This window comes from Alligator mississippiensis, chromosome 1, assembly GCF_030867095.1.
Source record: "Alligator mississippiensis isolate rAllMis1 chromosome 1, rAllMis1, whole genome shotgun sequence".
Classification (NCBI taxonomy): domain Eukaryota; kingdom Metazoa; phylum Chordata; order Crocodylia; family Alligatoridae; genus Alligator; species Alligator mississippiensis.
Window position 1 is genome coordinate 247,793,294 of NC_081824.1, and position 13,599 is coordinate 247,806,892.

The 13,599-nt window shown below is 44.5% G+C and overlaps 1 protein-coding gene across 2 annotated transcripts in view; it reads right to left on the reverse strand.

The window, feature by feature from the left end:
* The window catches only part of CFAP44 (cilia and flagella associated protein 44), a 67,223-nt gene that overhangs the window by 45,204 nt on the left and 8,420 nt on the right, over nucleotides 1-13,599 (reverse strand). For both annotated transcript variants that reach the window (XM_019476161.2, XM_019476159.2), the window contains exons 2-7: nucleotides 13,375-13,527; nucleotides 10,207-10,332; nucleotides 8,185-8,356; nucleotides 6,998-7,160; nucleotides 760-862; nucleotides 231-447 (exon numbers count right to left, since the gene is read on the reverse strand). In XM_019476161.2, coding sequence (XP_019331706.1) covers nucleotides 231-447; nucleotides 760-862; nucleotides 6,998-7,160; nucleotides 8,185-8,356; nucleotides 10,207-10,210 — 659 coding nt within the window. In that variant the 5' untranslated portion in view covers nucleotides 10,211-10,332; nucleotides 13,375-13,527. The remainder of the gene's footprint in view (nucleotides 1-230; nucleotides 448-759; nucleotides 863-6,997; nucleotides 7,161-8,184; nucleotides 8,357-10,206; nucleotides 10,333-13,374; nucleotides 13,528-13,599) is intronic.

The following is a 13,599-nucleotide window of genomic DNA, read 5'->3' on the forward strand; positions in this document are numbered from 1 at the left end:
ATCACCTCTTTTGGAAAAAGCAAAGGCACCAAAAGGTAAGCTATTTGAGCAACCTGACTATCTGTATGGTCTTAACAGCTTTTAATCATTGCCATTATTATTCCTAAATGGAACAGCATTCTCCATAGGTCTTCACCTGTTAGCAATTATTGTTATCATTACTAATCAGTCATCTTGTAGGATTCATGACTTTCTTGGCACTTCATACTCAGCACATTAAGCAAACCTACTTGATGTGTCCTGTTCCAGAAGTAGTTAGTTGCTCTTCGTTTTCAAGAGAGAATGTGACCTTATAAACATCCTGTGAAAAAGCTTTGGACCTCAACACAATCTTTTCCTGTTTCCAGTCCCAAACTGTCAACATGTAGTCAGGGCTGCTACCAACACTGGCTAGTAAGGTGCCAGAATGGTTGAAATCAGCAAATGTGTAGGCTTCCTCTGTCCCACCTGGAAGGACAGACCCCACAAAAAGAAAGAAAAAGAGAATGGTAGGACAGGCAGCTCAATGAGATCTCCACTCTTGCTGTCATTATTATTACTGTTTCAGCAGCTAATAGTCACTAATTGGCTATTGCTGCTGTTTGAAAATGTTCATCTACCCCAAAATGCAAAGACAATCATGGACAACTGACTTTACCCTCATTTCAAGTACCTAAAAATATTTTTTAAACCTAAAAATGTGACATTACTCCACTTGCTGGAGTCTATACACACTGCCCTGACCACATAATATTGGAGAAGCAGTCCTAGTTAACATACCTCGCAATATTCTATAGGGCCTTAATGAAGGATATTCATAGATGATGATGTTTGGTTTCCTTCCTTTTTCTCCTACTGCAAAATACTGTTTACTAGGGTGTACCTAGAAAAAGCAAAGACCCTCTTAGATATTTTCCTGATCTTTTGGGCAGTATTTAACTCAATATTGAGTTATATTTCATACATATTGCAGAATCATGACATAAATTATTCTTGCTCCTGGCCCACCTGCCCATCTCCTCCTGAACCACTGTTGAGACAATAGTGTCTTTTTCTGCTTTTGAAGAAAGGAAATATGGATAAGATGTAAAGAGCTGAGGTGATTCTCTAAGAATTATTTACAGTGTAACAGAGAAGCACAGGGCCAGATTCTGAAAGCCTTACTCATGTGGAATACTATCAATAATCAGTGGATCTAGTCATTAGGGCTGTTCAAAGTTTCGGTCGCCGATTCGATTTGGAGGAGATTTGGCCCTATTCGATGGCCAAATCTCCAAATCAGGATCAAACCAGGAGACCCATTAAAAGGTCCGAATCGAATCTGAAGGCTCTGAATCGATTCAGAGAGATTCAGAGATTCGGATTGGCCAGGGAGAGACAGGTACAGCCGAGGCAGCTGCAGGTTCTCCCGCAGCTCCTCCAGCTGTGCTTGCCTCTCCCCAGGCAGAGGGAGGCATGGGAGAAGCCCCCATGGCTGCCATGGCCGGCCCCATCCCCCAACTGACCCCAGTCTCCCGGCAGTTTAAAAAAAAAAAAAAAAGCCCCACCCACACTCACTGGATGCCGGACCCACGGATTGGGGGCTATGGGCGCTTGTGGCAAAGCCTTCCCACCACCCTCCCAACACAGCATGGGGCAGTGGGGGGGCAGCGGGGATCACCCCCCCCCTCCGCCTGGCACCTGCATGGCAGCTACCCCATGGTGCGGTGCAGCGTGGCTTAGCAGGGCACCACACACTGTCTGGGAGCTGGGGCTGCTGGGGCTGAGCAGTGCCACGCTCCAGCTGACAGGTAGATACACCCCAGCTCCCAGATAGGGTGTGGCGCCCTGCCAAGCTCTGCTGCACCCGCATGATGCGACAGCTGCCACGCAGGTGCCAAGCTGGGGAGGCACTCCCTGCTGCCACGCGCTGCACAGAAGGGCTCTGCCATGAGCCCTCAGATGCCCCAATTGCCACTACTGCAGCCAGTGAGTACAGGGCTTTTTATTTATTTATTTATTTTTTAAGTGCCGGGAGGCTGGGCCGGGCAGGGAATGCAGGACAGCCATGGGAGCTTCTTCTGCAGTTCCCCCAACTGGGGAGATGCAGGCACAGCTGGAGAAGTCACAGGAGAACCTGCAGCCGCCCAGCTGTGCCTGCCTCTCCCTGGCCGAATTGAATGGGGACAGTGATTCAAATCATTGAATCAAATCACTGTCCTGTAAATCAGCCAAATCTGAATCTGAATTGAATAATTCCCTATTCACATAGGCCTACTAGTCATGGGTAAAAGGCTACTAAAGCCAAAATAACTGTTTCAGGATCTGACCCACAAAAGCTAAAATCAAGCTAGAAGGCAGGGTAGATTTCCACCTTACAGAACAGTGGTGGCAGTAATGAGTACAGAATACAAAAACAGTACTTTTGGTTTCGTGGCCTGGATGAATAGCACAGGGCTGGTCCACAGGTCAGATCAGGACCCAGGCATCAGGACTGGGCCCAATGCCATCTCACCAGGATCAGGCCCTGCACAGCCTGCCCTGGTCCTGCACATTCTGGATTGGTCCCCATCCACCCTGATCAGTCCCACACCATTTTCCACCTGGCCTAGCATGCCAGGATCAGACCATACCACCCCTGCCTGCCTCAGTGCAAAAGGATTGCACTCTGCCCTTTTTCCACCAGGCCCTACATGCCCAATATAGCACACAGGGCCATTTAACTAGCTGTGGAACTCCAAAAGATAACACACACACACACATGTATGTATTATGTATGTATATCACAAGCTTTTGTGGGCTACATTTTTCTTCATTTACCTATGTACTTGAAATTCCAAATTTTTGGATAGATGAAACATTGAACTAGCATAAGGTATAATTAGCAGAGAGGAAATATTGAACAAAAAGAGTTGGTTTTACCCAGGGCACTTTAATAATTAAAACATTAAAACCACAAAAAGTGAATTCCAGATGGCTCATCAAATCTTGTGAGCACATTGGTAACATAGCCTGAAGCCTAGACGTGAATCTGCTACCTTTCTGCCCAAGTTAGGTAGTGTACATTGATTGGCTGAGATATTTGAGATGACTACACTTTCTTGCCAACCCTTTAATCAGTACTGCTATTTACTATTTTGTGCATGCCATAGTAAAGCAGAAGTTATGGAAATCTCCCATCGAGGAACTCAAGCCATGCCTGTGTGATAAGCCATGCCTGTGTGATAAGCCAGGGAGAAGCAAAGCCCACCTGTTCACTCCTGTTCATTGCAGGCCAAAACCCAAGAAATTATGCAGTATAACTAATTTAGAGCAACCTTGAGTATGTGCCAAGCGGTGCATCCAGGCCAGAGAATCTGGGAACGGAAGCAGGATGCAGTCTCAGGGACACTCTACACCAGCTATCCTGCTCTGAACGAGCAGGGCACATTCCTTGAGAGTGGTCTTGGACTCATCACAGAGTCAGAGTAGACAAGGTGATAGACAGGGCAGTCCAACTGGCAGTCCATGGGCTGCATGCAGACCATGTGGGAGTAGCATACTGCACAGTATAGGAGGGCCCAGGAGGACATATCACTAGCACTGCCCGTGCAGCACGAGGGTAAAGGATTGCTCACTGCCTGTGGAGCCCCCACACTGGAGGGTGGGAGGCCATGCACTGCACGTGCAGCCTGCCCTGAGAGCGGCTGTACCACCCTCTAGTGACCAAGCAACCTGTCTTCCTCAGCTCTTCAGGGTAACTTCCTCACTGTCCCACCTGCAGGTAGAGGGAGATAGGTAGATAGGCCAGCAGGGGTCATTATGGCCACCCTTGAGGCTGGTTCTATCACATTTGGTGCACTGGCTGGGAAACACCTGACAAGGAGTAGGGGGCTTGTAACAGGAGCCTCTGCCCTTGTCACTTTCAGAGGAAAAGACTGAGCTGCCGGGTAACAGCAGGACAGCAGGAGCATGAGGCTTATTTAGGCTAAGGGGAAACACTTGTGTATGGTGAAGGAGCCATAGGACCAGAAGAATGGTGCCCAGAGGGATAGAAGCTCAGCTCCTGAATGGGAGCAGGCAGTCTGGCCCTGACCTCCACAGGGAGAGGTGTTCCAAGGGAGAAAGGATGCAGTAGATGTACCTGCAGGCCTGTAAGGGCTGGAAAGAGACAGCTATGAGGGAAGGATGAAAAGTTGGGGGTCAGTGACCCAGAGTGATATCTGATTTTAGCTGGAAGTGTAGCAAAACCCCCAGTTTTACTTTTTTTTTTAACTTAAAAATACATTCCCTCCCCTTCCCCAACCATTTCTGACTTTCTCTCTGCCCTCTCTATCCCTTATAAGTAGTTATAAGAAGCCATAGATAAGTTTCTGTATTCCATTATTGTGACAAGCCCCTTTTATATTGTAAATAGTGTTCTGTTATTTTTGTATTGATTTTTACTGGTTTATATTGTATTCCTATTATGTTTGTATTGATTTTTATTGTTTTATATTGATATTGTATGATTTAGGCCTGTTCCTGTAAGTTAACCAAAGTAATATCAAGCCTCCATCTTGTAATGTTAAGTTTCCATCTTTGTGTCCCCTGCCGGGGCATACCCTATTGTAATTGTGTTGCAGCTGTGACTCCTATCTATCTCTCCTATGTAAATTGGTTCCTGGATGAATGAGAGTGAATGAGGGTGCTTGAGACATAACAGTAGCAGGCCTAAAAATAGCTCCTGCCAAATGACTGGACCATCAACTTAATGACCGGACCATCAACTTAGCAACCGGACCACAGCCTTGCATTGACTCTCCCTGAAACCACAGACCTACTCCCAGGATCAGAGACAAAACTCAATATTTGAAAGCTAAAGACCCTCCAAGAAACCAGTAACATGGAAACAAAGAACAGAATAGAAACCAGCAACCCTATCATTGTATCCCACCAGACAATAAGGACACCTGGAACTGTATGACATCTGAACAGGACTGGCCCTTGCCTGGGCATGTCCTGCCCATTGGAGTCACAGGTAGCCCTTCCCTATAAAAAGGGTGGTAGAGTGTGACCTCAATGAGATGCCCTCTCCATGAGGACCAACACTACGCCACACCACCTATCTACCCAGAGACCCTACCGGCGACCCCCTCTGGACAACACCTTGCTGGAGAAGACCCCAGCTGGCCATCAAGGATCAACTCTCAGCCTGGGATAGGTAGCTATTACCTGCCTTCTTCCCCCAAGCAAGGGACCTGAGCTCTGTCTCTGCACACCTTGACCTCAATCCCTCCATTAAGCCTTTCCTCTCTTGCTACCATTGTGTGAGCGTATGGGAGAGTTTGTGTGTGTGTGTGTGTGTGTGTGCGGGAACCAATAACTTCAAGGGATGTATAGTGTGTTGCCTGTTTAATAAAACTGTTATTCTGGAACCCCGAGTTGGATTTTGTCTTACTGATCTCCTAGCCCTGCTCCAATCTCTGCTGTCTGCCCCCTGACCTTCCTCCCATCTCTCTCTCTCTCCCCGGCTATCTGATCTTTTAACCCCCACCATCTCCCAGCGCCCCCCAGTTCTGCCCTCTGCCTCCCAGCTCTCTGCAACCCCGACCTGCCTCCTGGCTTCAGCCCTGGTTCTGCCCTCTGCCTCCCAGCTCTCTGCAACCCCGACCTGCCTCCTGGCTTCAGCCCTGGTTCTGCCCTCTGCCTCCCAGCTCCTCTGCTTCTAGGCATCCCCGCTCTCTGATCTTTTAACCCTCATCACCTCCTAGCTTCACTCTCTGGCCCCTGCAGCCCGGTCCGGTTTCTGTGTCTCCCGGCTCCTTACCTCCCAGCCTCCTCCTCCTCCAACTTTTACCTCCCAGCTCTTGGCTTTTTCCTCCACTGCCCCTCATTTCACCTCTCTGCAGCTCCTCCCAGCTTCTTTGACCGGCTCCGCTCTCTCTCTGCTGCCCTGGCTTGATCCCCTGGCTCCGCTTCTTCACCTCCTCGGTTTCTTGGATTTTCCTTCACCCCCAAGTAACCCCAGGGCACCAAGTGACCCCAAATAACACCAGGCACCAAGTGACCCCAGGTACCCCCTAGTGTTAACACACAGCCACCACTGAAGTGCGTGTTTGTGTGTATGTGCGTGTGTGTGTGGACCCATAGTGTTGTATGCGTAATTTGTGTGCATGTGTATAATTTGGCATCACACCTTCCTGCCTAACAGTGCAATATTGAGATCCCGAGCATTGAACTGACATATGTCAAGTCAACAGAAGCAGTTTGCTGGTGTCTTGGCTTATAATTGGAAGACCAGGTTGTGGCCATGGGGGAAGTTTGGAGGCCACGCAGCAGGGTGCCAAGGGTGTACTCTGTGTTAAGTCCTGTATAGGGAAGGGATGCAATGGGGCCAGGGAGCCACAGCCCTAGACAGTGGACCAGGGCTAAGGGTCTCAGCAAGAGAAAAGGAGCCAAGATCAGAAGAAGGCCAAGGCTCAGACAAAATGATTAGTGCCCAACAGGAAAAGAGTACAGACAGGGCTGGCAAGTCCCACAAAAAATAATGGAGTGGTACATGCTAGGCATGGGAATGACTATGGGAATGGCTGGAGGCCAACAGGGCCCAATCAGCTAGGCCACGTGGGCCCAGGGGGCACACACTCAGGGACTTTGGGAAACAGCCTCCCAACGTAAAATATAATTTCTACAAGATGTATCAAGTCGGACAGTGAGGAAGTTACCCTGAAGACCTGAGAGAGACAGGTAATTTGGCCACTAGGGGGAATTACAGCCACCCTTGGAGCTGGTCCTGTCACAGAGCCACACACCTCTGGCACTGCCCATATAGTGTGGGGCAGATATTGTGGGGCTGTGTACCACCAGCACTGCTTGCACATAGGGGTGGATCCCAGGAGCCCACTCCCCTAGGGTACACCCCATGCTATCTGCAGCATGGGGGCTGCATGCTAGTATTGCATGCAGGCCCTGGCAACACCAAAGTTGGAAAGCCCAGCCTTAAGACACCTAAACTGTTTTCACTATTATGAATAACCTCTAGAAAAGAATCTCTTCTGTAGGAAATAAAAAGCCATACCGTGATCACACCAATCCCTCCACCACTGCTGCTCCGGAGGTAACTCTGATATTTAGCTTTCATGTCTAGGAGTACAAGTTGATTGCCAGCTATGTAGAGCAGTGTCTGACTATCCAACACCTGCAAGTTTGCCTGTCTGGTGCAGTCATAACCAAAAGAGTGTCTGACAACAAGTTAATAAAGAAAATAATTCATCCCAGATTTCTACTTTAATTTCTTCCAGGCAATAACAATAAAAGTACCAGAACAAACATGAATGGGAATACTGATTTGGATGGTCAAGATTTATTTTAAGACTGTGTTCAGTATAGAGTTATGGTAAACCAAGATTTTATAAATGAGGAAAACCTAAGTGAAACCTTCAAAAGGTTGGTTTTCCATCCTTCTAACTCCATTGCACAATCTGCGTTTGGTGGCCTATCCAGATCCTCTATGGCTTCCCAAGTAACTGGCAACCTAATGCCCCAATGCTCTTTTTCCAAAGGGAGTATAAGAAGTTGATCAAATTATTAGGAAGTGAACTGTAGGCAAGACACAGAACCAATGCAATATCTCACTGCCTCTGCCTCTGCAAAGAATTACAAAGAAGTGTAACTCTTTGCAGGTCTGCGATGTGGACAAGCAAGGATGTTTCCTACTCTCCATATTTCCCTGCACGGCCATATTAGGGCGGGACACGTAATAATCCATAATAATAATTACTCATGGCAGCAAACTGTCTGCCCAGTATTAAGTGCCTACAAAATCAACACTCAAGACTTATATTTCAAGGTGAATTTAAACTTGAATGGCACAATTCAGACCTCAAGCTCACTAGTTCTATATCAATGTGTATGACCACACATTTTCATGGGAGACATCTTGGAAATAGGGTATGTGGTAACAGAGAAGTCAAGGTCTTTCACTACTGCTTCAAAGGTATCAGCTTGAGACTCATCCTGAATGCCACTCCTCAGCTGACCATGGGACTCAAAGGTGGCTGGTTATTATATAGGTCTCGTCATTCCCTTATGCATGCCACTGGCTACAGAAACTACCCTGCGTTAACCCCACTAGCTCAGTAAACTGTCAAGCTTGGATGGACCTTTGACTTCTGATTATATTGTACTATTCTAAGAAAAGGCCTGACTACTTCATATATGAAAACCCTAGTTCTTGGTCCACACAAAGCTGGATAGGAAGGATACATGAGAACAAGAAGGTTACTGGGTATCCCAGAGTCTGAAGTCACAAATGGTCGTGAGCACAAATCTTCATAGTTATAGAAGAAGGTTTCAGAGATTTTCTTTTCCAGCTTCTCAGGTTTATGTTTTGGCTCTGGATGTTTCTCAGCACCTTCAGGCTCCTCCACATCTTCCTCTATAGTTCAAAAATGGGAATGCATGGAAAAGTTTTACTTATGATACTGATGTTTATACTTAACTGCAAAAGTGGAATCCTTGTTCTTTCCTTTCCTCAGAAAAGTAATAGGCACTCCACATCCAAAAATGCATCAGCTAACTTTGCAAGAAACTAATTCCTCCACTAAGTTTACAACAAATATTCCTGCAAAATAAGAACATTTTGAAACTTTAAGGTCCTATATGCACAGAATAAAATTTCTATATCTGTAAGATAATTCATCTTTATTGAACTTAAATTTTGCCATCTTAATTGTACTGGAACAATTTTAGTTAAACTCCACTTGATGTTTAGGTCACAGTGGCCACGTCTACATAAGTGCTTAACTGCAGACTAGATTAATTAGCTGTGGAGTAAAGTATTGCCATTTATATGTGCAAGAGTATTAGGCCACAGTAAACTAATTAATGTTGCAGTTAGGGGACAGTACTATCTTATGGTGGGGTAATTTACTGAGATTAAACACACCCATAGACGCTGACCACAGGCATAAATTGTGCCTGGTCAGCCCAGGCAGCCAGAGGCCAGACTCTTGCCTGCCACCTAGCCACATGGCTCCATACTTTCAGCACTCTCATGCCCTAGACAGTCCCACCCAGAGCCCAGGGCTGAGTGGCCCTGGTATAAACTGCTCCGCACTGGCTCAAATTCCTGCTGTCCCAAGCTTACATGTCGATGTTGAGGCCGGACATACTTTGACATGGCTCAAACTGCTCCAAAGTGTATTGCTTTGATTAATTGCATGCGTAGATGCACCCAGTTAGATTTAAAAACTAAGCCAAGTCAGAGGCTTCAGTAGATATTGGGGGTGTTGGTTGTAGCCCTATTGGTCTCAGATCCTCAAAGGGAATTTACAAAGCACTTTTCATAGACAAAACAATGAACTTCACTTCATAAACGTATTAGATACAAAAAATCATGGAATAAATATTGACTTTGGATTTATGGCACAGTATAACCTTCCTGCCATCCAATAACCCCAAGTAACCACTCTATACTTTCCCTGCTGCATTCTATCACCTGTGAATACTCCCCTCCTTTGTTTCCCCCCTCCTCTTCCCCCCTCCCACCAACCTGCCTCACCTATTAACTCCTATCCACTCTGATCCTCCATGCCAAGCATTTGCATTTCACAGACCTGCATTTTGCATATTGGCTTATGGTTCTATTCAAACCATAGAGAGTAGCTACAGACCACCAGACTTTCCTCGTGCCTCAGAAAGGACACCTGAGCCCAAAAGCTCGCAAAGAACAATTTTTCCAACTATTCAGTTGGTCTTGTAAAAGACATCACATTTACCCAAATAGCCTCAGTAGATATTGCACATACGTCATTATACTAAATAATCAGTACAGGCATTCAGTTCTTTGCTTGCTTGCATATGGCAAGGTCCCCTGAAGTCCCCTGAAGACTAACAAAGTCTTACTGATGACAGATCACTCTGGACAGTTTTTTACTGAAACTTTATTACTAAAAAACAATAACAATGTGAATTCTAGTCAGATACAACAATGAAGTAAAAATAATTCCAAGTTTGGTTCCTCAAAATGAATTCCCTTTCCCAATTTTTGTGGATTTACAAAAATCGGAGTGAAGAGAGACTGTGGAAAGAAAAAAGTGGAATGTGCTGTATGGTTAGTGCGGTGAAATGCAAAGAGCACGCCAGCAGGGGGAAAAAGCAGAGAAAGATAATTAATGCAATTTGGATGCAATGGTTTTAGATGACATTATGTCTTACAGCAGTAGGCAAAAAATGCAGGAAGTAGCAAGATGTTTAAATCTAAATAATGTGTTAGACAGTACTCACGCATAAAACTGCTACTATCAGATTCACTATTTTCCACAGACTTTTCTATACCTTCTTCCTCTCCCTCTGGCGGTGGTATCCCACCTTCAACTGGTAGTTCCTTTGAAGGACTACTTTTGCTTTCCTCTACAAAGAAAAATTAGGATAATTTTCATTTCTTAAGACTGGATTCCAACAGACTGAATTTACCTATTTTGCTTGTACTTGCCATGATTAGAAAATAAAGCACATACAGTTCTGAAGCATTACAATTCCTCCTGTCTTGCAATGTACTTCCTGTTATTCAGAGGACATTTCATTGATTAGAACTGCTTTACTATTTAGAAGAGAACATTCTGAGAAAAAAAATTGCATCAACAGAAAGAATGAAGTGAAACATCAAGAAATAATGTGACAAAGCTTCAGAAAATACCCTCAAAGAGCCACACCAGGCTTATTGACAGGCCATATCTTCATGCTAACATCATATACTGATGCACAGAAATAGCAGCTGGACCCAAAGTACCTAGACAAGACATATCTATGAAAGTAACAATTTAAGCAATGATTAGAAAAGGGTTAAGTAACCAAGGGCTTTGAGAACAGCCTTCCAAAAAAAAAAAAGGCCTTTATTGCAGCTCTGACTGGAGAAGCACGTCTAACAAGCATGGGATGTCAGAGAAGTGATCAAGAGAGAGAACTTCTGGCCACGGAGATAAGTGCACAGCTCCTGCAGGATGTGCCGTTACTGAGCAGGGTCAAGGAGGAACTGGGTGAAAAGTTCTAAGGGAGGAGAAAGAGGCAGCTGGTGATTCACATTTACTGGTAAGGAGTTGATGAATTGCATCCTGGTCACCACTACTTTTGTCTAAAAAGACAAAAGTCTTAAGAGCTATGCAAGTTCCTGACTAAATGCTTAATGTACTGCCAACCACTATGTCACTGGGATACTGAGAGAATGGGGAAATGATGTAATAACTGGAATATATTCTCCCTGTAAACTTGGGAAATTCATCCTACCTTCTGCTGAAAGTTCAAGTCATCTCGGAGTCCTGCTCTCCAGCATTCTCTCCAGATTCAAGTTAAATCACAGTCCCCTAGCATCCCAAGATGCTTTGCACCTTTCCTGCAAACCCCCCTCCCCCTTGTGGGGTGGGTGGGCTAGCCTTGGCTGAAACTGTCTGCTCCAGCTGAGCAGGGAGGCATGCTCTAGTGCCCTTCAGCTTCTGGCCTAGGCCACTGCAGGCATGTGGCTGCATTTCCAGAATCAAAAGTGAATGTCTATTCACTTGCTTATCAGTTCAATCTACGCAGTTTAGACTAACCTGCAAAGACTGAATCGATTCAGCCTCAGGCTTTTTGACTGTCTGTACTTAGTCTAGATATGTAAGACTTTTCCCATCCTGCCTGATTCTCCTGGTTTAAATTCTCAAGTGTTTTCTCATCAGATCTCTCTTTCTCTGGGTTTTCCCTCTCTCCTTTAAAAAACAAGAGCACATCTTACAGACAGATCAACAATGTCAGTAATATATTTCTATATTTACTCAGATTACATGTGTGCATGGTTACATTCCCCATAATAAAAAAAAAATCTCGTTAATCTTTTTAGGTGATCTAATAGGAGGGTTATAAGTCTCATAGCATATGCTGCCATATCTCATGATTTTACTGCAAGTCCTTTACTACTGGGTATTTTTTTCTTAAAGCTGCATTTCCTGGGATCGTGAATCACTGCTTCCATTTAAAATAGTAAAAAAAGCTTCTAGTTGCCACAAATGCAGAGAAAGATCTGAAACCATGTTTGCAGAAAGGCCAAAAGCCAAAAGCCAAAAAAAGTGGAAACTGCAGTTACCTTTTAATCTCAAGATCCTTAACCAAATCTCACTGACCCTGTTTAATGATTGCTGAATCTTTGAGGCTGGTAATACTGGAAAAAGATCTCCACTTAAAGAGCCAAAGTGAGTCAAAGAGATATCTCTAGACTTGTTAAGAATGGGGAGTCCAGAGACCTGAACTCTAGCTCCAAACCTTCCACTGCTTGTGGTAAATTTGTACCAGGTACTTCATCTCTGTTGGTCTCAGTAAACATTACAATGATAATACTATTTACCTATTTGATATTTAGGTAGGGAAGGGTTTTAAAAGTCCAAATTGGTGCAGCTAAATACAAGATTTTGGTCTGAGTAGTAACAGACAGCACTACTATGTAGTCAAAAGGTGGCATTTAAATACTAACTCATAGATGTAAAATGTAATGAGAAGGTTCAGAAATGTTGTTCTCCCTTTGGTCACAAGCCCAATGCCTGCCCTGAGGTTGCATGTACATTCAAAGGTGTGATTATTTAATAATGTGAAAACAAATTTACTGAGGCAACATCTTATTTATTTGTGTTACCCTCCTGTGTTTTTCCCTTTTCTTTACTGAAAAAGTTAATTAAATGCAAAAACCTAGATAAACACAATACTGAGGTAAACACAGTGCTGAAGCTGATATTTTAAATGTGTAAGAGTCAGCGAATTAACCAATCACAATAATGAAGCCTTCTATTATTTTTTAAACTAAGCATATCTGGCAGTTAGGGCCAAAGAGTGAGAGTCAGAAAATCTGTGCAGGGGGAGATGTTGTCTATTCCTGCCCCTGCCACTGCCTGCCTGTGTGACCTTGGGTAAGACACTTCACCTTTTAATGCCTCAGCTCCCAGGAATTGAAATGGAAATAATAATACCAACTTCTATTCAGCACCTTGAGAGGCTCAGAAAAAAGGAGGCAGAACCCAATGTTTATAGAATTACGTGTTTATAGTAAGAATCAGTGATGAGCTGAATATGGAGTAGAGCAGGTCAAAGCTATGCCAAGCTTGTCTGATTTAATTTCTGACTTCACACCCACACTTAGCCAACAAACCGTTTTAGGTAACCTGGTGGCTTCAAAAGGTTTTGACTAAAATCAAAACTTACACAATCTCTGGATAGGCACAGAGGCCATGAAGTAAATCAAGCGCTCTTGTAACAACGTTTGTAGAAATGGATCTGAAGAGTCATAGAGCACCCTATATCCATTCCCTTATTTGACGCATAGCGTTAAATTAAACATTCATGTTTATAATGTTCAGAGTTTTTCCTTTGGAAAGGAGACCTTATCTAATGACCAAAACATTATATTACTGTATAGTGGAAGCTTTTACTCACCTTCTGTTGAGGGCTCAGGCACCTTCTCTGAGACCAACTCTGCTTCAGCATCTTTGGAAGTGCCTGACTTTCCTCCATTTGCGAATTCGTGTTGGTTGAACTCCTCTCCAGGTACCGCAACCTCAGGGCTGTCTTTTGCAGGGTCTTCTTTTTCTTTATGAACAAAAGCAAGCCATTGAGGCAAATCACTACATGTTCCTTTTAGTCTGCATCTTTTATTAAAGG